The sequence below is a fragment of the Rhipicephalus microplus genome, chromosome 1 (genome assembly GCF_043290135.1).
Source record: "Rhipicephalus microplus isolate Deutch F79 chromosome 1, USDA_Rmic, whole genome shotgun sequence".
Taxonomy (NCBI): Eukaryota; Metazoa; Arthropoda; class Arachnida; order Ixodida; family Ixodidae; genus Rhipicephalus; species Rhipicephalus microplus.
This window is the reverse complement of record NC_134700.1, coordinates 6058780-6086219: the sequence shown is the minus strand read 5'-3', so window position 1 is coordinate 6086219 and position 27440 is coordinate 6058780. Positions and strand designations below refer to the sequence as shown.

At 43.8% G+C, this 27440-nt stretch overlaps 2 protein-coding genes and 8 non-coding genes across 10 annotated transcripts in view; 6 read left to right on the top strand and 4 right to left on the bottom strand.

Moving 5' to 3' along the window:
* The window catches only part of LOC142767442 (sorting nexin-4-like), a 284030-nt gene extending 257159 nt beyond the window's left edge, over window positions 1-26871 (top strand). Inside the window, exon 12 of the mRNA XM_075869125.1 lies at window positions 26380-26871. Within this exon, the coding sequence (XP_075725240.1) occupies window positions 26380-26412 (33 nt within the window). The 3' untranslated portion in view covers window positions 26413-26871. The remainder of the gene's footprint in view (window positions 1-26379) is intronic.
* Window positions 2043-2115, bottom strand: TRNAT-CGU (transfer RNA threonine (anticodon CGU)). The gene has a single exon. It is a non-coding gene; the product is annotated as a tRNA-Thr (tRNA).
* TRNAT-CGU (transfer RNA threonine (anticodon CGU)) lies at window positions 2949-3021 on the bottom strand. Its single transcript has one exon. It is a non-coding gene; the product is annotated as a tRNA-Thr (tRNA).
* TRNAT-CGU (transfer RNA threonine (anticodon CGU)) lies at window positions 3404-3476 on the bottom strand. The gene has a single exon. It is a non-coding gene; the product is annotated as a tRNA-Thr (tRNA).
* Window positions 3859-3931, bottom strand: TRNAT-CGU (transfer RNA threonine (anticodon CGU)). The gene has a single exon. It is a non-coding gene; the product is annotated as a tRNA-Thr (tRNA).
* On the top strand, window positions 4312-4384 carry TRNAT-CGU (transfer RNA threonine (anticodon CGU)). Its single transcript has one exon. It is a non-coding gene; the product is annotated as a tRNA-Thr (tRNA).
* Window positions 4767-4839, top strand: TRNAT-CGU (transfer RNA threonine (anticodon CGU)). The gene has a single exon. It is a non-coding gene; the product is annotated as a tRNA-Thr (tRNA).
* Window positions 5222-5294, top strand: TRNAT-CGU (transfer RNA threonine (anticodon CGU)). Its single transcript has one exon. It is a non-coding gene; the product is annotated as a tRNA-Thr (tRNA).
* Window positions 5677-5749, top strand: TRNAT-CGU (transfer RNA threonine (anticodon CGU)). The gene has a single exon. It is a non-coding gene; the product is annotated as a tRNA-Thr (tRNA).
* LOC119161440 (piggyBac transposable element-derived protein 2) lies at window positions 9611-11902 on the top strand. The gene is made up of 2 exons (XM_075892332.1): window positions 9611-9813; window positions 10074-11902. Exons 1-2 carry the CDS (start codon window positions 9780-9782, stop codon window positions 11831-11833), a joined length of 1794 nt encoding a protein of 597 aa, XP_075748447.1. The 5' UTR covers window positions 9611-9779; the 3' UTR covers window positions 11834-11902.
* Window positions 26872-27440: the final 569 nt, after the last annotated feature.

The window sequence follows — 27440 nt, the reverse complement described above, 5'->3', positions numbered from 1 at the left end:
TTTAGATGCAGGAGGCGCTGATGACATGATATGAAAGCGGACGCAGAAGACAAGAAATCCCACCCAAGAATGAGAGCGTGGGTGCACTCATGAAATACCGCGAAAACAATGTGATGACGAATGCCTTCTATGCAGACACGAACAGTACACTGTGCAAGTGGACGAATGAGAGCGTTGGTCGCCGCACGTAGAGGTGGGCCGCCATAAGGTGTGGTGACTTTTCGAAGGCGGGAACAAAAATCAGCACGAATAATCGAAACGGCAGCGCCAGTGTCTACAAGAGCCTCAACACGTACACCTTCTACAAACACTACTATCAAATTCGATGGCCGCTCTGGAGGAATTGTTAGCTGTCCAAGGGATGCAGTTTCCCCTCCTAAAACTGCATTGGGGAGTTTTCCGCGTGGGCGTTCGTGGAATGGCAGGCGGGCCGTAGAGGCGACACTGAACGGCGACCTGGCGAAGGCGACCTGCGGCGAGACGTACGGGAATTCCCAGGCATGTCCGTGTTGTAAGTAGGTGACGGTGAACGGTAATAGGACGATGGGGAGGGTGGCCGTAAGTAGTTCATGGTCGGACGGAAGCTTCGATGTTCTTCGGGAGCGTAGCCGCGTTGCTCGTCTTGCTGGCGCCTTCGACAAAACCGAGCGATATGTCCTCGATAGCCGCAGTAGTAACAGATTGGTCGAGGTGGGCGTTGAGGTGCGTAGTAAGGTGGTGCACGCACTGGCGGTGATAACGAAGGCACAGGCGTATGGTCTGCTGTTGTAGGCACAGAAACGGTGGGTGCGGCAGAGAGCACGGCAACTTCGGCGTACGTGCGCGTCTGGCGCACGCAGGGACTGTTGGAACACGTCGCACGCAATGCGGAGGCGATCTCTTGTTTAATCAGGTCTCGCAAGCTATCTTTTTCAGGATGTAAAGTAACTTCAGCAGCACAGGAAGAGCAGCGCCCGTGCAGCTCTTCACGAACGATGTCGCGAATAAGCGCACGCAAGTCGAGGGGTGCAGGCAAACGAACGTCGGTGGCATCGTAGCAAAGGCGAAGAGACTGAAGCTCGTCAAGTCGCTGACAGATGGTTATCACGTCCTGGGTGGTGGCAGGATTTTGCGTGGCGAGGGCGTTAAAGGCGACGGTGTTAATGCCTTTAATAATGTGGCGTATTTGGTCGTTTTGAGACATGCCGGTGTTAACGCGCTTGCACAGGTCGTCGCCACGGAGCAAAAAAACCTGCTCCGAATCTACCAGTGAAAAACAGCATAAGAGGTGTAAGATTCACCCGGCAGCTGCGTGCGTTGAGCGAGTTTCTTCTTTGCTGCCTCAGTGCGAACGGCAGGAGCACCAAATACCTGACGAATTTGCTGCTCGAAAGTGTTCCAGTCGGGAAGATCCGGGTGGTGGTTCCAGAACCAAGTTTTCGCAACATCGGACAAGTAAAATGGGACGCTGCGCAACTTGTGTGGATTGTCCCACCTGTTCAAATCGCTGACGAGGTCGTAGTTCTTGATCCAGTCTTCGACATCATCGCCTCGGAGACCAGAAAACGCAGGTGGATCACGCAGGCGAGTGTTGTTGGGCGGAGCGGGTGGCGGTGGCTGCAGTAAGACGGCGACGTTGGATGGGCCAGGGTTTTCTTGGGCCGCCATGGCAGGGGGTTGTATGCGACGACCCGAGCGGAGCTCCAGTGAGAGCGGGCGAGAGGACTTGAGGGAACGAAAAGCACAGTCCACCACTTGTGAGGAACCGGTTTATTCCGCCAGGCTCGAGCTCAATCACGCCGGTGATGATATTCCTAGATGAAGAAGATGTACAGGTGATGATGATTACAAAGAGAATAAAGAGTCATTTGCTTGTCGCGCTCACAATATATATATATATATATATATATATATATATATATATATATATATATATATATATATATATATATATATATATATATGAGATATAACAGACAGTAATGCCAAGGAATGTACAGGGGAAGTTATTATAACCAATGGAATGTAAATAAGAAGAAAGAAAAGTGGATGAAAAAATTACCAACTGTGAGCAGGAATCGAACCTACGACCTTCGAATTACGCGTTCGATGCTCTAACCACTGAGCTATCACAGCGGCCCTCCCTCCATCCACTTTTTTGGGTTTATCTGTGAATTTAGAAGTAGGAGCGACAGTCAGTGCCATCTATAAGCCAAACAACGAGTGTGAAAACACTCTTATGCGCATGTTTGGCGTCACGTAGCACGTGAACTTATTATGAGCGGGCAGCTGATTAATTGTCCCTCTTATACAACCTAAACACACCAAGTCTGTCAGTACGAGACCCTCGTTCAATGAAATAAGGGAAAGAAGTGTATGCCTAAGGGCTCGTTTTTCCGTGTTTTAACACAATATTAATGAGATATAACAGACAGTAATGCCAAGGAATGTACAGGGGAAGTTATTATAACCAATGGAATGTAAATAAGAAGAAAGAAAAGTGGATGAAAAAATTACCAACTGTGAGCAGGAATCGAACCTACGACCTTCGAATTACGCGTTCGATGATCTAACCACTGAGCTATCACAGCGGCCCTCCCTCCATCCACTTTTTTGGGTTTATCTGTGAATTTAGAAGTAGGAGCGACAGTCAGTGCCATCTATAAGCCAAACAACGAGTGTGAAAACACTCTTATGCGCATGTTTGGCGTCACGTAGCACGTGAACTTATTATGAGCGGGCAGCTGGTTAATTGTCCCTCTTATACAACCTAAACACACCAAGTCTGTCAGTACGAGACCCTCGTTCAATGAAATAAGGGAAAGAAGTGTATGCCTAAGGGCTCGTTTTTCCGTGTTTTAACACAATATTAATGAGATATAACAGACAGTAATGGCAAGGAATGTACAGGGGAAGTTATTATAACCAATGGAATGTAAATAAGAAGAAAAGTGGATGAAAAAATTACCAACTGTGAGCAGGAATCGAACCTACGACCTTCGAATTACGCGTTCGATGCTCTAACCACTGAGCTATCACAGCGGCCCTCCCTCCATCCACTTTTTTGGGTTTATCTGTGAATTTAGAAGTAGGAGCGACAGTCAGTGCCATCTATAAGCCAAACAACGAGTGTGAAAACACTCTTATGCGCATGTTTGGCGTCACGTAGCACGTGAACTTATTATGAGCGGGCAGCTGATTAATTGTCCCTCTTATACAACCTAAACACACCAAGTCTGTCAGTACGAGACCCTCGTTCAATGAAATAAGGGAAAGAAGTGTATGCCTGAGGGCTCGTTTTTCCGTGTTTTAACACAATATTAATGAGATATAACAGACAGTAATGCCAAGGAATGTACAGGGGAAGTTATTATAACCAATGGAATGTAAATAAGAAGAAAGAAAAGTGGATGAAAAAATTACCAACTGTGAGCAGGAATCGAACCTACGACCTTCGAATTACGCGTTCGATGCTCTAACCACTGAGCTATCACAGCGGCCCTCCCTCCATCCACTTTTTTGGGTTTATCTGTGAATTTAGAAGTAGGAGCGACAGTCAGTGCCATCTATAAGCCAAACAACGAGTGTGAAAACACTCTTATGCGCATGTTTGGCGTCACGTAGCACGTGAACTTATTATGAGCGGGCAGCTGATTAATTGTCCCTCTTATACAACCTAAACACACCAAGTCTGTCAGTACGAGACCCTCGTTCAATGAAATAAGGGAAAGAAGTGTATGCCTAAGGGCTCGTTTTTCCGTGTTTTAACACAATATTAATGAGATATAACAGACAGTAATGCCAAGGAATGTACAGGGGAAGTTATTATAACCAATGGAATGTAAATAAGAAGAAAGAAAAGTGGATGAAAAAATTACCAACTGTGAGCAGGAATCGAACCTACGACCTTCGAATTACGCGTTCGATGCTCTAACCACTGAGCTATCACAGCGGCCCTCCCTCCATCCACTTTTTTGGGTTTATCTGTGAATTTAGAAGTAGGAGCGACAGTCAGTGCCATCTATAAGCCAAACAACGAGTGTGAAAACACTCTTATGCGCATGTTTGGCGTCACGTAGCACGTGAACTTATTATGAGCGGGCGAGACCCTCGTTGAACGAGGGTCTCGTACTGACAGACTTGGTGTGTTTAGGTTGTATAAGAGGGACAATTAATCAGCTGCCCGCTCATAATAAGTTCACGTGCTACGTGACGCCAAACATGCGCATAAGAGTGTTTTCACACTCGTTGTTTGGCTTATAGATGGCACTGACTGTCGCTCCTACTTCTAAATTCACAGATAAACCCAAAAAAGTGGATGGAGGGAGGGCCGCTGTGATAGCTCAGTGGTTAGAGCATCGAACGCGTAATTCGAAGGTCGTAGGTTCGATTCCTGCTCACAGTTGGTAATTTTTTCATCCACTTTTCTTTCTTCTTATTTACATTCCATTGGTTATAATAACTTCCCCTGTACATTCCTTGGCATTACTGTCTGTTATATCTCATTAATATTGTGTTAAAACACGGAAAAACGAGCCCTTAGGCATACACTTCTTTCCCTTATTTCATTGAACGAGGGTCTCGTACTGACAGACTTGGTGTGTTTAGGTTGTATAAGAGGGACAATTAATCAGCTGCCAGCTCATAATAAGTTCACGTGCTACGTGACGCCAAACATGCGCATAAGAGTGTTTTCACACTCGTTGTTTGGCTTATAGATGGCACTGACTGTCGCTCCTACTTCTAAATTCACAGATAAACCCAAAAAAGTGGATGGAGGGAGGGCCGCTGTGATAGCTCAGTGGTTAGAGCATCGAACGCGTAATTCGAAGGTCGTAGGTTCGATTCCTGCTCACAGTTGGTAATTTTTTCATCCACTTTTCTTTCTTCTTATTTACATTCCATTGGTTATAATAACTTCCCCTGTACATTCCTTGGCATTACTGTCTGTTATATCTCATTAATATTGTGTTAAAACACGGAAAAACGAGCCCTTAGGCATACACTTCTTTCCCTTATTTCATTGAACGAGGGTCTCGTACTGACAGACTTGGTGTGTTTAGGTTGTATAAGAGGGACAATTAATCAGCTGCCCGCTCATAATAAGTTCACGTGCTACGTGACGCCAAACATGCACATAAGAGTGTTTTCACACTCGTTGTTTGGCTTATAGATGGCACTGACTGTCGCTCCTACTTCTACATTCACAGATAAACCCAAAAAAGTGGATGGAGGGAGGGCCGCTGTGATAGCTCAGTGGTTAGAGCATCGAACGCGTAATTCGAAGGTCGTAGGTTCGATTCCTGCTCACAGTTGGTAATTTTTTCATCCACTTTTCTTTCTTCTTATTTACATTCCATTGGTTATAATAACTTCCCCTGTACATTCCTTGGCATTACTGTCTGTTATATCTCATTAATATTGTGTTAAAACACGGAAAAACGAGCCCTTAGGCATACACTTCTTTCCCTTATTTCATTGAACGAGGGTCTCGTACTGACAGACTTGGTGTGTTTAGGTTGTATAAGAGGGACAATTAATCAGCTGCCCGCTCATAATAAGTTCACGTGCTACGTGACGCCAAACATGCGCATAAGAGTGTTTTCACACTCGTTGTTTGGCTTATAGATGGCACTGACTGTCGCTCCTACTTCTAAATTCACAGATAAACCCAAAAAAGTGGATGGAGGGAGGGCCGCTGTGATAGCTCAGTGGTTAGAGCATCGAACGCGTAATTCGAAGGTCGTAGGTTCGATTCCTGCTCACAGTTGGTAATTTTTTCATCCACTTTTCTTTCTTCTTATTTACATTCCATTGGTTATAATAACTTCCCCTGTACATTCCTTGCCATTACTGTCTGTTATATCTCATTAATATTGTGTTAAAACACGGAAAAACGAGCCCTTAGGCATACACTTCTTTCCCTTATTTTATATATATATACATATATATATATATATATATATATATATATATATATATATATATATATATATATATATATATATATATATGCAGAATAACAACTTCAGCTGCCGCAATGTTATAATTATGAAAGTAGATGTGCTTTCACATAGCAACTGTTTATTCTGCCGACATTTTGACGGGAGCTCCGTCTTTTATACCTTGAAAAAGACGGGGCTCCCGTCGAAATGTCGGCAGAATAAACAGTTATGTGAAAGCGCATCTACTTACATATGTTTATATATATATATATATATATATATATATATATATATATATATATATATATATATATATATATATATATATATATATATAAGGAAAGAAGCGTATACCTAAGAGCTCGTTTTTCCATGTTTTTACACAATATTAATGCGATCTAACAGACAATAATGCCAAGGAAAGTATAGGGGAAGATATTAGACCAAATTGTAAAGTAAATATGAAGAAAAGTGGGTGAAAAAATAACTTGCCGAGGGCAGGATCCGAACCTGCGACCTTCGAATGACGCGTTCGATGCTCTACCACTGAGCTACCACGACAGCTATCCCCCCAGCCACTTTATTGGGTTTATATGCGACTTTTAAACGTAGGAGTGCCAGTCAGTGCCACCAGTAGCCATGGCGGCAAGTGTGGCACACTCTTTTGAGCCTGTTTGGCGTCGCGTAGCACGTGAACTTGTTACGAGTGGGCAGCTGACCAATCGTCCCTCGTATACAACCTAAAGGCTATGTATATATATATACATATATAAGGGAAAAAAGTGTATACCTAAGGGCTCCTTTTTCCGTGTTTTAACACAATATTAATGAGATCTAACAGACAGTAATGCCAAGGAATGTACAGGGGAAGTTATTAGAACCAATGAAGTGTAAATAAGAAGAAAGAAAAGTGGATGAAAAAATAACCAGCCGTGAGCAGGAAAGGTCGTAGGTTCGATTCCTGCTCGTGGCTGGTTATTTTTTCATCCGCTTTTCTTTCTTCTTATTTACATTCCATTGGTTCTAATAACTTCCCCTGTACATTCCTTGGCATTACTGTCTGTTAGATCTCATTTATATACATATATATAGATATATATAATCTACGTAAATATATATATATATATTATGAATATAATATATATATACATACATATATACATAGATTATAGAGAGTCTGGCTTCGGTTGCCGTAGAATTAAGGAAAAATAAGTATACGCCTCTAAAAAACTGTTTATTGGTGACATTTCGATCGGAGACCGATCTTTATCAGACAAAATTTAGTAGGCTCCGACGCGCTTTTATGCCATCGTCCAGTCAAGAGAGAGAGAAAAAAAAGAAAAATATACATATACCAGTGGCCCAACTACCCATCATGCACTGATAAGCAGCCGAACGACCACGTGTGCGTACTACGCATAGCACGTGCATTAAAAAAAAGAAAGGAAAAAGAAAAAGAGAAAAACGCACCTGGGCCAGTGGCGATACCACTCATTATACACTGATAAGTAGTGAAACGACCACGTATGCATACTATTAATGGCAGGTGCATTTTGTAAAAAAAAAAAAAACGAGCGGTAAACAACATGCAATCATGGCAAGTTTTTTGGTCCAGGTGACTAAATTAAACAAATTCCAGTGATAAAAAGTTTGACTCGTCAGATTCACCTCTCATCAGCTTTCCCAGTAGCTTGTAAAGAATACCAAAGTACATTCCTTGCGATCATTGTCGCTGTCACATTCCACCTGTTCTCCCCATCCATAGTTGCTCTTGAAGCCTGGTGAGGAGGGCTACGTCAGAACGATGTGATAAAATAAAAAAGAAAAAAAAAGAGAACAGCAAACAAGGGCTACGCGTGTCAAAGCTCCGCACGTGCAGGATAGGCACATGCCAGGTAGCTACGTTCTTTGGTCTGTGGCTCAAGAATATTAAATATATACTGGAGGTTATTTTTCAAGTTTTTACCTCGGAGGTTGAATGTGGAAATTTACTTGGTTGTCTGGTGATTTCTTTGAGGGAGGGGGTGATTTCTTTGAGGGGGGGGGGGTTAAGGATGCTTCGAGAGTGGTCCACCTTTCTCGGAATGCGCGTGCCCATGCCGCACGCCCGAACACATGCTCCGGGCGAAATCAGAAGAAAAGAAAAATGATAATTAAGGAAACCAAAAAAGAGAGAAGAAGAAGAAGAAAAGAAAAAGAAGTAGAAAAAAAGAAAACTAAAACGTTTGGTTAGGATAAATATTATCCTGAATCTTCCAGAGCGCAGATTGAAGAAAGTATGCCTGGAGTGTTATTTAGACTAGCTTTTAATGTATTAAATTTATAAATCATGTATGATTTGTGCTGTTCACGTTCTCTTGTGCTATAGAAACCGCTTTGTAAGAGTGTGACCTTTATGGAATGAAATGGGTGGTTTCCGCAGTTAATATGCTGAGACAGAGGCAGATCCGGAAGTGAATGAACATGTGAACGATGGTTATTGAAGTGGATGCGAAAGGCTGTGTCAGTCTGTCCTATGTATTGAATACCGCATCTTCCGCACTCGAGAAGGTATATTAGATTGGAGCTGTCACAGTTAAGGTTTGAATTAATGAAGTACTTGAAATCAGATTGTGTTCTTTCAGCAACGTCGGTTACCTGTATGTGTTGGCACACTTTGCAGCTGGCTTTGCCACATGGCTGACATCTAGTTATAGACGTTTTATCGGTTTTTGACAGCACAAGATAATCTTTAATGTTTTTGGGGCGTCTATATACCACTCATGGAGGGGAAGGGAAAACTTTTGATAGCCGTTCACTCTGTTGTAAGATGTTAAAGTGTTTCTTTAGAATTCTGTTTATGTTAGGGGGGTTGCTACAAAATGTTAAAACTAAGTTCTTTCGTCCCTCTTGTTTCAATTCTTTCTGCTGGTCAAGTAGCTGCTGGCGATCTAGGTTTGCCGCTTTGTGTATGGCGTCGTTCACTATGAAAGGAGAATAATGTTGTCTTGAAAGTACCTTGCACAAGTTCTCTGTGTTGGCCTCAAAGTCTTCAGAACGGGAGCAAATTCTTTTGAACCGGTGAGCAAGGGAGTCACACTGGTTGGTTTGAACGAGTTGCCAAATGGACCACCCAATACACAGTCCACGACAGCAGCAACCTCGAAATTGTGCTTTTGTGCAAACTGCTCGTCGATGAGTGTTACTGCAGAGCCTATGTCCCAAAGTGCTTGTGACGTGATGTCATTTACACTGGCCTGTAGTAGTATTATCCTTTGCCCACTCGTCTATGCGATGGCGACCCTATTGATGCCTTGTGATGGGCTTTTCGCTTGGCGACGTCGCACAGCTGCTGCTTTTTCATCTTCTGTTCGTGTGTCTGTATCAGGGCAGTCAATTGCTCTGTGTCCTTTCCTTTTGCAACGTGCACACGTGTCGATCGGCAAGCATGCATACTTTGGTGTCGTTGTGGTCGTTGATTCAGCTGCATTTCTCTCGCTGAGCTTTGACGATTTGCTGACTTCCGGAGGCTTTTTTCGTCGCTGATTCCAACATCTCGTCTATCCAGCTGTTTGGCGTAGTGCAAGAACTCGGTGATTGTTCCGCATCGCAGGTTGTGAAAAGCTCCTAACATGGTTTTTACGCTTGTTGACCGTACTCCCTGTATGAGCCAATCGACCACATCGTTATCGAACAGTTTATCCCTTTCGGCCCTGGCGTCGTCAAATGACGACACGACTCAAAAACTTCATTTTCAACGTGAAAACAGAACCGAAACTGCTCGTTTTCTTTTTCGTTGTACAATTGGAAGTGCTAGTGCCATCGCCATCATTAGTCATGTGATCCCGCAGAGGAGCGTTGAAGGAAGAAGAAGAAATGACAACAACAAACATGGCAGACGCATCGGCAGGTACGTGCGCTTTTCTTTCTTTTGTAATTCATGAACCGCTTCATATTTCAAGTTGTAATTTTTCTTATAATATCTAAACAGATAGCCCATAACACGGGCATTTGAATTATTGTCACTGCATGCGCGGATTACTTGCAAAAAGGCGTTTTTTCGGCGTGCGGTTTTGACGACAGCAGGGCTTTGTGGTTGTTCATCGCGTGCTGGCGGGCGGGCGACTTGCGTTGGCATCCGGCTACATTGAGCTTTTTTTTTCCTTACAGGTGCACCTAATCCAGGTATACCAGCATCCTCGTTCTACGGCAGGCGTTTAGAAGAAAGCACAGATGCACTTTTTCATGAACTGGACAATGGTAATTTGTCTGATCTAGAAGGAGAAATAGACAATTCCTCTGACAGCGGTGATGATCTTGAGGAGCCCGAGCAAGAACATGCTGACAGCGAGGAGGAAAGTGCGGATGATGTTTGCGAGGTGCCGGCAGCAGCTTGGACTAAAAAGAAGTTCGTAAAGCCAGACACATCTTTTGAGTGCGACGAACTTCCTTTTTTGAATACTAACGAAGAGATGCCCTCACCGTGGGACTACTTCAGTCACTACGTTCCCAAGAGCATATTCATTGACATGGCAGAAAGAACTAACCAGTATTCTTTACTGCAAGAAGGGAGATGCGTTGGTACAAATGAACAGGAAATCCGACAGCTGATTTCTCTTCACTTGATCATGGGGGTGATGCGATACCCAAGGCTACGGTTATATTGGAAGCCGGAAATGAAGACTAGGCTGGTGGCATCCACTGAACTCTCACGCAACCGCTTCGAAAAGCTGAGGAACAATCTGCACATCGTTGACGTGTCTCTGCCGGACCCAAAGGATCGCTTCTGGAAGGTGAGACCCCTTCTTGATAAATTTGAAGCAAGGTGTCGGTCCTTGAAGGTGGAGGAACGATTGTGTATCGATGAACAAATTGTTCCCTTCAAAGGAAAGCTCGATATAAAGCAGTATGTGAAAGGCAAGCCACACCCCTGGGGTGTAAAAATCTTCATGCTGTGTGGAGAGTCTGGCATTGTGTATTCTTCCCTGCCTTATCAGGGGTCAACAACAAGGCTAGACGAAAGCCTAAAACAGCAGTATGGCGTGACAGGCGCTATAGTGTCACAGCTTGCTCACCGTATTCCCTGCGACAAGGGGCACAAGCTATTTTTTGACAATTATTTTACGTCACTGCCTCTGCTGCGCATGCTCCTTGATAAGAAGATATTTGCTGCAGGAACAATTCGAGTCAACCGATGTCAAAAATGCCCGCTGGAGCCAGAGAAAAATCTAAAGCAAAAAGGTCGCGGTTCTTCCGCTTCTGTGGTCAGCAAAGATGGAAAAGTGGCGGTCACACGATGGTACGACAACAAGGCTGTGACTCTGGCATCGAACTTTGTGGCTATCGATGATGAAGACACCGCAAAGCGCTGGAGCAAGAAAGATGGGTGCTACATAGAAGTAAAACGGCCTGCTGTTGTAAGAATGTACAACAGCAGCATGGGTGGAGTTGATAAAACCGACTTCCTAGTGGCACTCTACCGCACGAAGATTCGGTCACGAAAATGGACACTGAGGATGATATTTCATGTTATCAATGCTTCAGTCGTGAATGCATGGCTTGAATACAGAAGAGATGCAGTCGCACGAGGGCTGACGTCTGCCAGTCAGCTGGACTTGCTCGACTTCACTCTGAGTATTGCAGAAGCCCTTGCACGAGTACAGAGCCTGCCCAAGGCGAGAAAACGCGGAAGGCCATCGCTCTCACCTTTGCAACCTTCTAAAGAAGCAAAATATACCGAAAATAGGCCTGTGCGAGATGTGCGATACGACGAGGTGGGACACTGGCCTATTCGCTCTGACAGCAGGGAGCAGCGATGTAAGCTGGAGGGTTGCACGGGACAAACGCGTATAATGTGTGAGAAATGTAAGGTGCATGTGTGTCTTGCCAAGTCTCGAAACTGCTTCCGAGCATTCCATATGCATAAGTGATGAAATTTGTGCTTGGAACTATATTGTACTTTTCACATAGCAATAAACCAACTTTTCGCTGTTTCGCAACCACTGAGCCCTGATGTGCGGTTTTGACGACGTAGATGTAAATCGGTAAATAATCGCAGAAATGAATTTTTTTTTGCTTAGTTAAGTTTCTAGAGTCCTTGAGGTATCAAATATCTAAACGAAAAAAATCTGTGTAGAAAATAAAAATTCCAGGGCTGAAAGGGTTATACCAGGCTCGTCTGATGCGTTGGAGGCGTGCGTACATATAGTCTGTCATATTTTCGTTCTCTCGTTGAGCTCTTGCGTCGACGTAGGCCACCCATTGACAGAACAGGAGAGGCTTGTCAAATTCAGCTTTTAATGCCGTCACCCATGATGTCCAGTCGACGTGCAGGTTTCCCGTAGTTTGGTGCCAAGCGGCTGCGCGGCCCCTAAGTCACGAGATTCCTGCGTTGATTGTTGCTGCCTCAGTTAATGCACACCGCTCGCGCATTAATTCTACGGCAGTCTTCCACTGAGCGAAGTTGTCTGAGTTCCCGAATAGGTCGGCAGCGTTCCCGTGAGATCTGGTGTCGTAATTATTTGCAGCTGAGCACTGGTGGCGTTGTTGTTCAATATGCCTGGCGGTGTTCCCAACTGCTTTTCGAGAAGTCGGGCCATCGTTTGCAACGAGTTAGTGTTGAGCATCGCGAGCTCCGTTGTTCCACTTGCGTTTTCGTTCGGCCTAGTTTGGTTTTCGATGGCGTCCGTGCGTGTCAAGCGAGTTAGAGAGATGCTGTCTTCGAAAATACCTTGAGACGTCATAAGCTTCAGCTCATTCAAGCCAAAAGCCGCTTCGTCCGCGATCAGCGTGGAGTTTTTAACTTCGGTGTGGTCGGTTTCCATACTGGTCATTGTCGCTGGCTGCACTTGCTTTTGTTAGGCCTCGGTACGTACAGTGTTACCTTCTCACTTCGTCTTCTGTTCTACGTCGGCCATACGTTCGTTAGGTCCTCGTCGCCATGTCAGGGGCTGATGCATACGATGACACGACTGATTGAACGACAAACAAGTGATTTATTAACCATTCGAAGAGATTACGTAACTGATGCCTTGTGAACCGCTTCGCGCTCGCCCCAACCATCTCTTGCCCCGTTGCAGCCGCTCTCCTCAACCGCTAATAGTTGCACAACATCATGATAGGTGGCGCCAGCTGTCTGTGGTTATCTGATCGGTGGCTAAAGTCTAGGCACGAGTCAAAATTAAACTCTTCACTGCAATGTACGAATCCTCAACCTCACTATTTAAAGGAAAAAAATAAATCCAGTTTTTGGTTCATTAAGTATCACAGCTTGGTGGCGCTAGCCACCGCCTGATATAAAGGGTACAGCCATATCCATCCATCCATCCATCCATCCATCCATCCATCCATCCATCCATCCATCCATCCATCCATCCATCCATCCATCCATCCATCCATCCATCCATCCATTCATCCATCCATCCATCCATCCATCCTGAGCTGTAAAATGACCTAAATTATCAATCGTTTCCTTGGAATATGTTTGTAAAACGACGTGTGAAGGCAAAAGCCGAATGTTGGAAAAATTACTATGAAAGTCAGCGGCACTGATTAAAGAGACTGAGGCACCAGTGTCCACGAGAAATGACAAGGGCACATGGCCCACTGAAGCTACGATGCTGGGCTCGGACGTAGTGTGGAGGCCATCGACATTTAAAACAGTGACCGTATTGGTCTGTGCAGTGCTCGAAGGAGCGGACGAAGAAACTGGTTCAGGAAGATTTGCTGGACGGGAATTGCATACGGACTGAAAATGTCCGATTTTTCCGTACGCAAGACAAGTGCGGTTTCTTGTGGGACACTGCGCAAGATTGGCTAAATGCCGCGCCGATCCGCAAGAAAGCAATGCGCGGTTGCGCTTGGAGAAGAAAATTGCGAACGCGAGTTAGGAGCTCGGTGCTGTTCCTGAAAACCAGAATTTGGCGGAATGGGGTCGCCATATTGCCGGCTTCCTCGCCCCCGCGACGCAGAGAGGCCGCCATGTTGGCCGCCACGGAAGGACTGTGCAGGCGGGCGTCCATGTTGGCCGCCGAGACGAAGATGAAGGGCCACCATATTGACGCGTCCCATGAAACAAAGAGCCGCCACCTAGGCCCCCCGCAGCAGAAAGTTGCTGCACTGAATGCGGAGCGAATTGCTCCAACTGGGAGTGAATAAGCTCGTCCTCTCGCGCAATCGAGAGGGCCTCGGATAAAGAAATCGAGGAGCCCTTTTAAAGCATGCGGCAGCGGACGTTTCGCGAGGCTACCCCGGTGAAAAGCTGATGGCGGATCATATCGTCCTCGAGCGCGCCGAAGCCGCACGACGCGGCGAGCGTTCGAAGAGAAGTAATGAACTCGGTGACTGGCTCGCCAGGCAATCGTCACCTTTCTTGGAATTTTACGCGTGCGAGATAATCGCACGAGATACCTTTAAAATGCTCATCGAAAAGAGCAACAGCATTCTTGAAGGCATCGCCCGACGCTGGCGTCGGCGACGCGTTGGTGGCGTCCAAAGTATAGAAGAGCTTTAACCCGGCAGGGCCCAACGCGTTGAGCAGCAGGGCCTTGCGACGCTCGGGCTTGCTGGCGTCTTCCCCGGCCGCGTCTGCGTAGGCCTGAAACACCAATTTCCAGTCCGCCCACGGAAGTGGCGGGTCTCCGGGCGAATGAAGAAATAGGGGAGGTGGAACAGGAGATTCCATTTCAAACAAGAAGAATAAAGAGGTGCAGACGAGAAGAAAATGATGCCAGTACACTGTTTGAAGAAGATGACAGGGGCGGCGTAGCAGAATGAAAAAGGAATGAAGCGACGCAGCACGCAGCAGCCACCTTGCTGGGAACAAAGAGCGTCTAGGGTTAGCAGGGTAGGTCCATTAGAAGCAAGAAAAAGACGAACACGGAGAACGAAATGGGTTCTTACACGTGCTTGTAGCCATTGCTGTGTTGGGGGCTGGCTGGTTCCCACGAAGCAGAAGAAGAAGACGGCCGACGGAGACGTACGCGGCCGGCGCGGACGCCGACCAGCCCGAACACGCGGGTTGGCGCGAAGCGCCGAAGAGAGGAACAACAACCGCACTCCACGGTTACCCAACGCACACTCGTTTTATTTTACAGTCGCCTTGAAATCCTGGATGCCAGAGCAGCGCCCCCTGGCATCCTCACATGTCATTCCGATTCCGAAAACCCAGAACACAACAGTTTGGTCGCGCCTCTGGAGAATTGGGTAAGCCCGAACTGATGATGATGATGATGATGATGATGATGATCCTTGATAGTCTGGCGCACACCCACAAAGTTCTTTCCCCGATCCCCCTTTGTGGATCGGCTCATGGCCGATCCACAAAGGGGGATCGGCCAAGAACCGGGCGGCAGGATCTTAACTAAAAGGCTAATGGTTTTCAAACAAAACGTAATTTTGGGCTGAAAAAAAATATAGAAAGAAAAGCCGAAAATCGAAAAAGGAGAATATCTGAGCAGGGAGCGATGCAGGCTATCAGATGCGATTTGAGACAGAGGTAATGGTGGGTCTAAAATGATATATATATATATATATATATATATATATAGGCAGATTAACATGGCAATCACTTTGTTTCAATTATGTATTCAAATACCGCAGAGCAGAGGTCCCTGTGGCTATAACCGAATTTAATGCTGCGAAACAACAAAATTACTGCCACATTCAATTCTAATCCCAATTTTTCAAGTGGAGCTACCAGGTATCTGCATCCGCATCCGCTGATGAGAATATCGGCGACAGAACAAAAAAAAGTGATCTATCGTTTCTATTTCTTCGCAAGTCTGACATAAAGGTGACGCCTTCAGACCAACTTTATGCAAATAATAATTCAGTTGCGGAATTCTGCAACGCAATCCTGTAAAAGTAACTTCCAAGTGCCGTGTTGCACACCACTGTCTATTCCAGCGGCATCTTAGATGTGCGAAATCTCGATAATTACCCAATGAGTAGCAGTCGTATTCATGCAGACAGAGGTTTCTAAACCTTATTGCTGTCGAATAAGCCGTATCAGGCTAAATCGGGATAAGGGGACCGCTAAGAGATACTGTGGCTAGTGCATCCGCCATCTCATTGAGATATATGCCAGGATGGCCTGGTACCCATAAGAGCTGCAGTTTTTTCAAGTTTGTCGGTACGAGTTGTCGAAACATGTGCATAAGTGTTAAGTTGGCTCCTGAAGACAGAGCAGCACATACTGAAAAAGAATCTGTAATTACAACTGCTTCCGATTCGCCCAAAGGAAGTTTCCGTAGAGCCAGTACAATAGCAAATAATTCTGCTATGAATATTGGTGTGTAATCTGGGAGTCTAACCGAAAAGGACCAGTCAAGGGAACGTGAGAAGATACCTGCCCCAGCCTTTTCATTTGATACGGATGCATCAGTCGCAATTATGTTGTTCATGTTCACATGTGCCAAGCAATCCTGCAGCCGATCATTTAAATATTGAAATGGCATTTTCTTTGCGTTAGAGGGATAAATATTCTCAAATTCTATCTTAAGATCTAAATTAACATTTCTTGTTGAGAAAATATGTTTGATTTTGACGTTCAGTGGTTCTAGCAGCGCTTGAACGAACAAGATCTGTGGGCAGTGGAATCGTGACCACCAAGTTTCAAAAAATAAGCTTGGTTCTTTAATAAAAGCATAAAACGATGCTCTTTGGGGCACAGTGTATAGTTTTAAAAATAATTAGATAGTAAGCATTTTGAATCTATTCAACAATGACGGTAGACGTGCTTCCATGTATAGCACATTGTTAGCAACAAACTTGGGTAGTCCAAGGCACAGTCGTAAAGCCTCCCTTTCTAATAGTATTAGCGGTCTCATTTTATATGTCGCACTGCCCGAAAATAAGACAGCCAAATTCCATGATAGGACGAATGTACATTTTATAGACCATTACCAATTATTTCTTCGCAGCCCCCTTTTTATGTTGCTGAGCTTGCGTAACCACCCCATGGCTCGCGTTGCTTTGGACGCAATGTGATCGATGTGGCTTTTCCAATTTAATGAGCTGTTATATATGATGCCTAAGTATTTGAGTGAATCCACCTGGGGAATCTGCTCTGTGCCATACATCAAGGAGATGTTGACAGGATCCCTGAACGAGAACGCTAGAAGCGCGCTTTTGTTTACATTTAGAGACATTCCAATTTTTTCAAGCCATTCCTCTATCATGTTTAGGTAATTCTGTAATGTCTGATAAAGTAATTGCAGATCACTGTTTGTCGCAAAGAAAGCAATGTCATCAACATACACATATAAATGAATATCGCTATGTGTTGGAATCGAACTGAGGAAGATGTTAAACAACACCGGTGAGAGCACTGCCCCCTGTGATACGCCACAGTATTGTCGATATTTGTTAGAAAAACAACCCCTTTGAAAGCAATAAAACTCTCTCTCCCTTAAAAACTCTGCTACTCATGCTGTCATGTAGTTTGGTAAGTGTGACATTTCCATCTGCTCTATTAGTATTTTATGCTCCACATTGTCATACGCCTTGGCCAAATCCAGAGTAACTAATGCATAATACTCTCTTCTACGCCTAGCCAGCTGTATATGGCTCTCCAAATCTGCGTGCGCACACCATATGGAGCATCCCGATATAAAGCCAATTTGACTGGGGTTCAGTATTGATTTCTCCTCAATGTATTTTATTACACGTGCATTCAAAACTCTTTTAGTTAGTTTAACCAAATTAGATGTAAGAGCAATTGGCCTCACATTGTCAAGTGTATACCCAAGTCCCTGTTTTTTAAGTATCGGAATTATTTTGGAAAGTTTCCAATCCGCCGGTATCCAAGAATTTTTACAAAGAGTAATTAACCATATTACAGAGTTCATGTGGGGAAATGTCATATAGTACTTTTATCATTGCTGAGGTTGCTCCATCTGGTCCAGGTGCTGTAGGAGGTAAGTGCCTCACTACACCCGCTAGTTCCGCTAATGTCACCTCATTGAACTCCTCCCCTGCAATCGGCTTTACTATGTGTCTTGGCATTGTTGATCTGAATCTTTCTTCTAATCCTTTAGCAACATTTTCTAATAATTCAGTGAGTTCGCTAGGCGATAGAATTGAAGAATCAATATTGTCTGATGGTGGTATCATTTTTCTGGAACGCAAAAATCTAAAAACGCTTTTCTGTTGTATGGTTTTGAAAGATAGCTAAATTTGTTAGTGTCATAGTCATCTTTTGCTTTGCGTACTGTACGTTTAAAATCTGCTGGCACTTATTTATAGTCACACCAGTTTTTTGGGCATTGGTTGTGGATAAGTTGCTTCCACGCCGCTTTTCGTTTTCTATTCCCCCTCATACAATCAGCGTTCCACCATGGGCTAAACGACCCGCCTGTGCCTGAAGTTATTGAAAAAGTTGACTTTTTTATTGCTTTTCTCAATACCGCACACAGACTCATAGCCCGAATGTCTTCCTGCATGTCCTTGCGAAGAACCAAAGTAGACTTTAAGTCTTTTTGTAAACGCTCATAATTTACAAACGAGCCAATTTTACCGGTTAAAAATATCCCGGGAAAGTTAATATCGAAGCTAATAGGAAGGTGGTCACTGTTTGTTGCGCAATCTAATGTTTTCCACGACGAAATGTTTAGTGAGGAGCTGGAAAAAATCAGATCTATCGCCGACTTTGATTGTCTCCTAATAAACGTAACAGTGGAGAAATTTACACAAGATAAGTTATTATCAACAGTCCATTCCCACAAGCGCCTTCCATTTACATCAGTCTTGAAACCCCAAGACACGTGGTGTGAATTAAAGTCACCAGTTAATATTACATCCTTCCTGCAGGAAGCTAACATTGTATCTAAGCATCTTGTGTCCTGTACTCCTACCGGAAAGTATGCGTTAACAAAAGAAAAAGGGGAACAGCCTGGCAGAGTGATGTCTAATATCATTATTTCATAGTTAGAATCCATGCACAGGTAGTTAATCTTCGCTCTATGACTAAATTTAGTTGATATAAAAATAGCAAGTCCACCACCTCTGCTAGGTCTGTCTAAACGAAATAAGCGATAACTTTTTAGGTAAAATTTTTGTCCATTTGTAAGCCAAGTTTTTTGTAAAGTAATAATATCTGGGGAAATTTGCGAAGAAATACACGATAAATCTGTGGTAGCCGACCCTATTGATCGACAATTCCACTGTAATACTTTTAAGGAGCCTATTTTGACTCTATAAACCCGCCGCAGAGACTGCTTGATCCAAAAGATCTTTCTTCAAAAAGTCTTTTTTGGAGAGGTTCTCCAAAAAGTCTTTCTTTGACCGAACTGTTGCAAAACGTAATCAAGCTCTCTGGTATGTTGATAACGGCGCCATATTCCCGTAAAAAATACATGTCAAGAATTACATCTCTGCAGCATGCGGCGATAACGACGAACGACGCAGTGAAAGGATAACCTCTGATGTCAATTCTTGCAGTACATCTTCCAGAGGGCATCAGTAACTGGCCCCCTGCCGTTCTTATGTGAGGGCCCGTCCACGGCATCTTCACTTTTCTGAGGCTGTCAGCGAGGTCCTGACTGATAATAGAGAAGTCGGCACCAGTGTCGACTAAAGCTGTCACTTTCTGGCCGTCAAGAAGAATACTAAAGTCGGCAGTCACGATTTCATCAATTTCACAGCTTATCGGCTGTACGACGTCATGCTGTGGGGGCTTCTTGTCATCATCTTTATGGCCTGCAACCTTGCCTCCGGAGGTCCCCGCCCCCAGTTTCCACGTCGCGGGCTAGGTGACCTTCTTGTATTAAGGTCCGCGTAGGTGCGGCGGTGCGACAAAGGCGAACGCGCGAGGGACGAAGAGCGGGATCAACGTCTCAGACTAGGAGGGTGCGTAGGCATTGCCTCCGCTGCAGTGGCTGTACCACTGCAGAGGAGGCAGCCAAAGTGAGAACGGGCTCCATAGGAAGGGGTGTCGTCACGGCGTGGTGTGTATTCGTCATTGACACGTCGACCGTCAAAACAAGGTCGATGAGGACGGAATGAATCACCTCGATGCCAGCAATGACGGGCAACATGGCCTGCACCTCCGCAGTGAAAGCATAGTGGACGTCTGTCCACTGTGCGCCATGCATCGGTTTTCCCGGGTCGTTGGACGTCTGAGCATCTCCCCTGGCGTCGCTGCCCATGGGGTGGCTGTGGACGGCTGGTTGTATGGCCGTAGCGGGGGTGGTTGATGCAGTGTCTACTCTTGCGGCGGAGACCAAGGAACCATGGACACCTGGTGTTACAGCGTCGGCATAGCGGGTGGTGGACGTTGAGAGCGGCAGCGTAGCTCATAGGACGCTGCTGAGTATCAGGACCAGTCGTAGACAACGCTTGGTGAATTTCGTCGCGTACGACTTCAGCGATCGACGCGATGGGATTTTCAGCAACCGGAGTTCGTAACCTCTGCAGTTCTTCTCGAACTATCTACCTAATCAACCCACGTAAGGAGGTCTGATTCTCAGACATCATGGCGTTAGCATTGATTGGGACATTGCAGGACATGCGGTCATATTGCCTGCAGCGTTCATGAAGGGCCCGCTCGATAGCCGTAGCTTCCTTAATGAAGTCAACCACGGTACTTAGAGGGTTGCGTAGTAACCCGGCAAAAAGCTGTTCCTTGACACCGCGCATGAGGTAACTCAACCTTTCATCTTCCGTCATGTGCTGGTTAGCTCGATGAAAGAGACGAGTCATGCCCTCGGCAAACATTGCAATGGTTTCGTTGGGTTTTTGAACTCGTATCTCCAATAACTGCTGCGCATGGTCCCTTCTGTCGACATTGGCGAAGGTATCGACAAACTTCTGTCGTAAGTCGGACTAAGCTGACAAATTGCCTTCTCTATTCTCATACCAATTACGAGCACCGTCGTCAAGGTAGAAATAGACGCGAGAAAGCTTTTTCTGTGCCGACCACTGATTGACCTTGGCAACACGCTCGTAGTTGTCAAGCCAGTCGTGAACATCTTCATGGGCACCGCCACTAAAGTGATCGGGAACGAGGGGTTGAAAGATGGTCACATGATGGGGGCGTCAGAAAGCTGCCTTGGGGCACCTGTTGCAGGCTTGCGTTGGCCATTGGTTGAGGTGTACGGTGCCTAGGAGGCTCCAGCGAGTGAGTGACCTCTGGCGCGAGGCCTCGCAACTGTCGACTGGAGCGATGCACCGGAGTTGCTACCGGTGACAATGATTCTGAACTCGATGAATGGCTCCCAGGGGGCGTGTGGAGCATCAGACAGGGTTGCGGCCCAGCACTTCCACCAGTGTCGCGGTACGACGCGAATAAAACACAGGTACACCTTGATGCAGCGTGTTCTCAACAGCTGAGCCTTGTTTGTTTGTTTGTATCCTCTAATCCATGGCTCGTATCCACTCTGGGGGATTGGCCAAGAGAACATATAGTCTCATATGGACGATAACTGCATTATTGCTTACAACGAAAAAAAAAAGGGGGGGGGGAGTTGTATAGTGAAGACAGTATGTTAAGAAAAAAAGAAAGAAACCACAAGATCGTTTTCTTCGGTCTCGAGTGAAGCTAGAGTCCCACTACTCATGTCCACTAAGTTTCCCATCATCGTTTTCGTCCACATGTAGACACGCGTCAATATCAATAACATTATTTGTAAATTTATTTGATAGATGGGGCAGTGTATAAGTTATCGATTGAGAAGCATAGTTATTACGCGGTGTTGGAATAGACCACGTTTCTGGGAAACGTGTATCGTGCCAGTGAGATTTCTTTTGTAGCATCGATAGCTCATTATAAAATGAGTTATTCTTCTTTGCCACGCAGTAAGACAGCGTCAAACGGTAGTTGTAAAGATGATTTACGGTCATTACTCGGTACCGATCAAACAACTCCTGGGTGTGAGAATAAAAAGAAGCATTTGCTACCACTCTCATTGCCCTTTTCTGTAAAAGTAACAATTTGTTAATATTATTTTTTTTTGTTGTTCCCCAAATTAGGTGCACGTAACCAAGCTGAGGGGAGATTAAAGAATAGTATAACAAGAGCTTTATGGGCTCAGGCAATAGGTATCTATTTTTATTGATGAGACCAATTGTTTTGCAAAGTTTTTTGTGTATTTCATTAACATGGTATTTCCACGTGAGATTACTCACGTGGGATTACTCTCCATACTTCAAACTGCTCAGGGGTAAACACAGCCGCACAAGTGAGACGAGAATTAGCGCCGACAGCCAATTGAAATTTATCTCAACTGCGTAATGTTTTGCCTACACCCGAGATAAAAACAACATGCTTATGCTGAAAAAAAAAATCGAAGTGAAGCGTGAAGTCACAGAGACCACAAAAAAAAAAACGAAAAGTGGTGACATAGAATATGCCAATGAATACAGGTAAGCCAGTTCTTTGCAGTCAAAAGTATTGAAGGTTCTGGGTGCCATCATGAGGATGAGTTATAAGAACTTGTGTTTTCTCAAACAGGCATTGACAATCGTATTTCTAATTATGAGAACCCACAGAAACGTCTCTATTCATGCATTTAACTGTTTGCGAATTTCCCTGTAACCATATGTTTAGATACTTTCCTGTTTTACCAATGCACCGAATAAGCAATATCATTTATGTAATTGAACTTGTGATGTTAACAAAGCTTTGAACCATAGCCAATCTATGCACGGCAAAACTTTATTGACTGTGCAGGAGGCATCGATTACAGCATATCTTGGTTCTGTGGACACAGTTATGTGAGTCAGAGAGACAAGTGCCTAAGTATACATTTGCAGGAACATTGTCAAAAGGTAAAAACCATAGATAGAGATGGTTCTTTGGCTTCTGATTGTTAAGAATGTGGTTGCCAGCCTCTGTTTGAGACAACAGAAGCTATTGCAGCTCACCTTTATGATAGCACCAGGATTATCATTAAGGCTGCATGAACAGCTAAAGGAAGCTGGTGACATTAAAACTTCGATGTTCCTATCTGTTAAAGAACTGGCTTACCTGTATTCATCATCATGTGCTATATTGCCTTAGTTTTTTTTACAGTTTGTTTCAGTGCACTTTCACATAAGTTATTTTTTCTTACCATGAGCATGTTAATATTTTGGATGTCGGCTATATATTGTATGTTGTATAAAATTTCAGTTGGAAGCCTGTGCTTGTCCTCATGTCACTAGTGTTGCTTTATCTGCAGTTGTGCTGACTATTTTAAAATCTCTGCACAGATGCTTTGTATGCATGTTGAAATCGACACAGCAAAAAAACGAGGATGCAGGCTGAACAAATACACACCACTGCACCATCTCGCAACTAACCTTATGAGAAAGCGCACCATTAGAAGGAAACCGAAAGTATCAAACTCCCCTGATCTGTTGGACCACAATCACAAAGTTTAGTCCTGAAAAGGCTAGCATTCTGCAGAAATTTGATGTGGAGGAGGGGGTGAAAAACATTAAATAATGTAATTTAAAAGGCCTTTTTACCGCATCTTATATATGGGAAATTTCTGAGAGAAATACGTCATTAAAATTCGAGAGAGATGATGAAACCGACATTCAAAATGGCTAAAATATGGATGCTGATTACAAAACAACAAACATTTACTCCATTGGTATGTTCTGGCTGCATGGGGTGCTTGTGGAACAAAAGCTTGAGACCAATTACATCTGTGTGGTTTTCCTGAACACGTTATCAAGGGCAAGATGCAAAAAATAAGTGCGAGTGCTATTTAGCAAAATGACAAAACTTTCTTCCTTGTAAAATACAAAACAGCTGCTGAAGTTCTGAACATGCTCGCTTGATGCCTTGCGAAATTTAGCAGCGACAAAAGAAGAAATGTGTGTATTCTTCTGCAGAGACGATCCTCATGGTGGATCGTAGGGCCTCGTCAGCAGGGTAAAAATATCTGCTTCAGAGTGTTTTGTGCAGGCTTGGTCACTCAAGAAAGGTCAGCGGGACACGTTTTTCAGGCTTTTGATTTAATCTGCAACCAGTGCCGAGTGTTATTCTCACCTGATAACAATGGGACAAAAAAATTGAGGCAGATTTGCAATAGTGGTGCGAAGCCTCAAAGAAATGATACTGAGCAAACTTTCTTGTTTTGTGTTATTAGTCTTTTTTCTTCCTCTTTTTTTATTTATTATTTCTGTCTTCTTTCCTACAACTTATTTTTGTCTCTATTTTACATTCCATTCTATTTCTCTTTTTTCACCTTTCTCCTTCACTTTTTGATTCTGTTCCTTCCTCATTCTTTCTATGCGACACCTTCCCCCTCCCAACCTTTTTCCCTGTTCCTCACTCTCACTTATCTTTCCAACCCCCTTGCACTCTGTACTATGAAAAGCTATGATAAATTTTGCTAGTGTGCCTGGATAGCCGAGGGGTTGTTTTCAGATTGTCAGTATATAGATTTGAAAGCCGTCTCGTTGAGATTTTTTTTTTTTGCCATCGCTTCATTCTCTTTGCACTCATTCTCTAGTCCACAAGTCTTAATGCATCCCATGCCAGACGTATCGGCGCATGTGTTCTGGGAGTGAAGCACAGCAGGACAAAGCTGAACAAGAGGCCAAAAAGAGCATCTGCCTGTTTAGTTGTGATAGTTATTTCTGTTTTCCTATCGCAAACCAATGCTCTGCTTAAACAGCTCCACTCTTAATATATGAAAAAGGTTGTCACATGCCCAATCTTTTAACTATGTTCTAAATGATCTTCCAATTTGTTCTTAAGTGTGTGTGCACCATCCGAGAATCAAAGCATTTTTTAGCGAAATAAAGGTATTTTGACTGTTTCGATCTATCCATCTATCTAGCTGCCTGCATCTGGGTGCTTGGGTGATCACCTTCTTTACTAGTACGTACCAAAACTGGCATATAAGAGTATGAGTCTAAGACAAACATGATTGACGCATCATGGCTTGAATGACATGAAATACCTGTCGCGTAAATTATGAAACCCTTTCCCATACACATGTGGTGCATACCCATGACCCATAAAATTTGGGCGTGTCCCACAGGTCATAAGCCCACAGTAAGGCTTTATTCTCAAGTATCGCTAAAACAGACATTGGAAATCTTACGATGATAACTTTAAAAAGCTTCCGTCAAAAAAAAATCTGCTGCCTGTTTTAGTGACAATGCCGGAAAGTACAATATTTCAAGACCATACATAATAAAAATCACAGTTAAAGCCAAAAGTGAATCCAGGCATTCTGTGAAGTAGCCAATTTTTCTACCCCAGAGCCACACGACTGCTTAAAGTTGCGTCCACCACAGTGGATCAGGTGTTAAGGTACTCGCCTGCCGACCCGAAGTTTGGGAGTTTGATCCCGGCCACGGCAGTCACATCTGTACAACTTGTTACAATGCAACAAGCGAGTACGCCTACGAAGAGTTGTTATTATTGACAAAGTGTTAGCCACAACGAGCTGGTTCAGGCAGAAACCCGGCAAGCACGAACCACACGAACGTCGTCTTCTTTCACACTGGCACATAGCTGGCACCGCTTTGCTCTTGTACATACTATTTGCTTTGCAAGAGGGTGCTTAATATATGAAATCAGTGCCTTACATCGTCTCAATTCTGAAAGCTTGATTACCACGTTTATTCAACTTTAAAGGAAAGATGTGTTTTATTTTTATCGTTCTTCACATTGCCGCAGGGAGCAGGAGAAGGTGCATTGTCATTTATACTATGGTATACATTGTATTCTATTGAAGATATATTTATTGTCCTCTTGTCTATGAAGTGGTCTCCAATGCACTTAAAAAACACTCGTACATGCAAAGCCTCACATTTTGGGTGCCTTGTCAAGAACTGCATTCTTGCTATGGCAAAGGGGCTAAGAAAGCATGTGTTCCTGGAAAACAACCATGAAGTGGCTTGTAACGAGCCTCTAATCAGTGTGTCTTATTTCATATGATTACTATGTTTCACAAATCACTGGCTCTTGCCTTTTTGCTGAACAAGTTTGCAGCAATGAAGAACTTTGTAATTTGTTCATAGTATGTGTGAAAAAAGTTGGATTCGTCGATCTCTTAACTGTCAGTATCAAAGTATAATGTGACATTTTTGTGTGCCTTAAAATAAACTTATGTTCTTAATTCTGTCTCCCGTGTGGTTTTGTCGATGCCACACATGCATGCACAGTCCATGTACAGTTCTAGCCATGTTTTATGCAATGCAACAAATAAAAACAAACTTTCTGCTGTACAGTAAATGTTCAATGAAGCAATCTCTGTGCGAATTACAACACAGGTGACAAATCGCTAGCAGTGCTTTTTTCATGTTATACAGAATTATGTGGTTGCATCAACAAAGAAACAGATAAAAACCAGTTCCAAGATAACACACAATACTGCATTAATGCCCTGCTGAGCATAATTATCTTCTATTGGTATAACTAATTTCTGTAGTCATTTTTTTATTATGTGTTTATGCTGAGCATCTTCTGATACACACTGGGGCAAAAACATCCTGCATCTTCAGCTTCAATCAAGCTCTTTTTTTTTTACAGCACTGCCTGTTCTACAAAAATTATGTACAGTAGCCTGTATCAAGATGGGACTGGGCTGCATTTGCCAAGACTGAATTATGCCATGCAGTTTCTTTATGAGAAAGAAATCAAACAGCACCATAATTAAAAGATAAGGCGAAAATGGCAGACTCATGTTGTGCCTGTTGCCTTCTCTCTAATTTATCAACTGTGCTGCACGATTACCCCATAAAAATGATGTATTCAGTAGTACACCCTCAGCATGTGGTACTAAGCACATAGTGAAAAAGTGCTCACCCAATAAATGAGGGAGTTATTCATTTCAAAGTCTAGTATATGAGCAGGAGCTCCACTTTGGTATGCATAGATTCTATATCAAAAAACAGAAAATGAGTATACCACTCTTGCAGGAAGTTAAAAACATGCCAAAAATTCTAAAGCTGAGGAAGAAAGGACAAATGATTCCAAAGACCTAGCACTTGTATGTAATAGGATATCACAATTTTGTGCATTTAAAATAAAGCAATATTCATACCCTGGTTTCTCCTATGGCTTTGTTGATGCCAGGGGTGTATGCATTGCCCCTGTGCTGTTTTAGCCATGTATAAAACACAGCAAATAAATATTTTCTTCTTTACAGTATAAGTACGTCCCAAGAACGAGTATGGATTTAGTGATTAATTGCTCATTGGGTAATTTGGACAAAGAACAGAGTATATATATGTCATTGTTTCAATAGGAAAAGAGATAAAACCAGAGACGAAGGTTTTAAGCAATGTTTCACCTATGCTGTCCTCAATGTAGCTATTTCCTTTTGTTATGATCTATATACCAGTCATTCTTTAGCGTGCGTCTATGCCAAGCATTCTTATGACTCATAATAGAGGCAAAATATGCTGCATCAAGTTAGGGCAATGTTTTTTAGGTCATGTGAATCAAGTGTCTCAATTATTAGGCTGCATTTGCATAGTCTTTATTTAGCCATGAATTTATGGTCAACACTATATAAAGAAAAGATGTGGTGAAACTCACAGACACAGCATGTGGGTCCCATTGCCTTATCTCTATTTCATCAACAGCGC

What these genes read in the sequence shown, in the direction of transcription:
- LOC119161440 (XM_075892332.1), top strand. Translation starts at nt 9,780, where the DNA reads ATGACAACAACAAACATGGCAGACGCATCGGCAG. An exon ending in CATGGCAGACGCATCGGCAG is followed by an intron (nt 9,814 to 10,073) that starts GTACGTGCGCTT and finishes TTTTCCTTACAG; the next exon opens with GTGCACCTAATCCAGGTATA.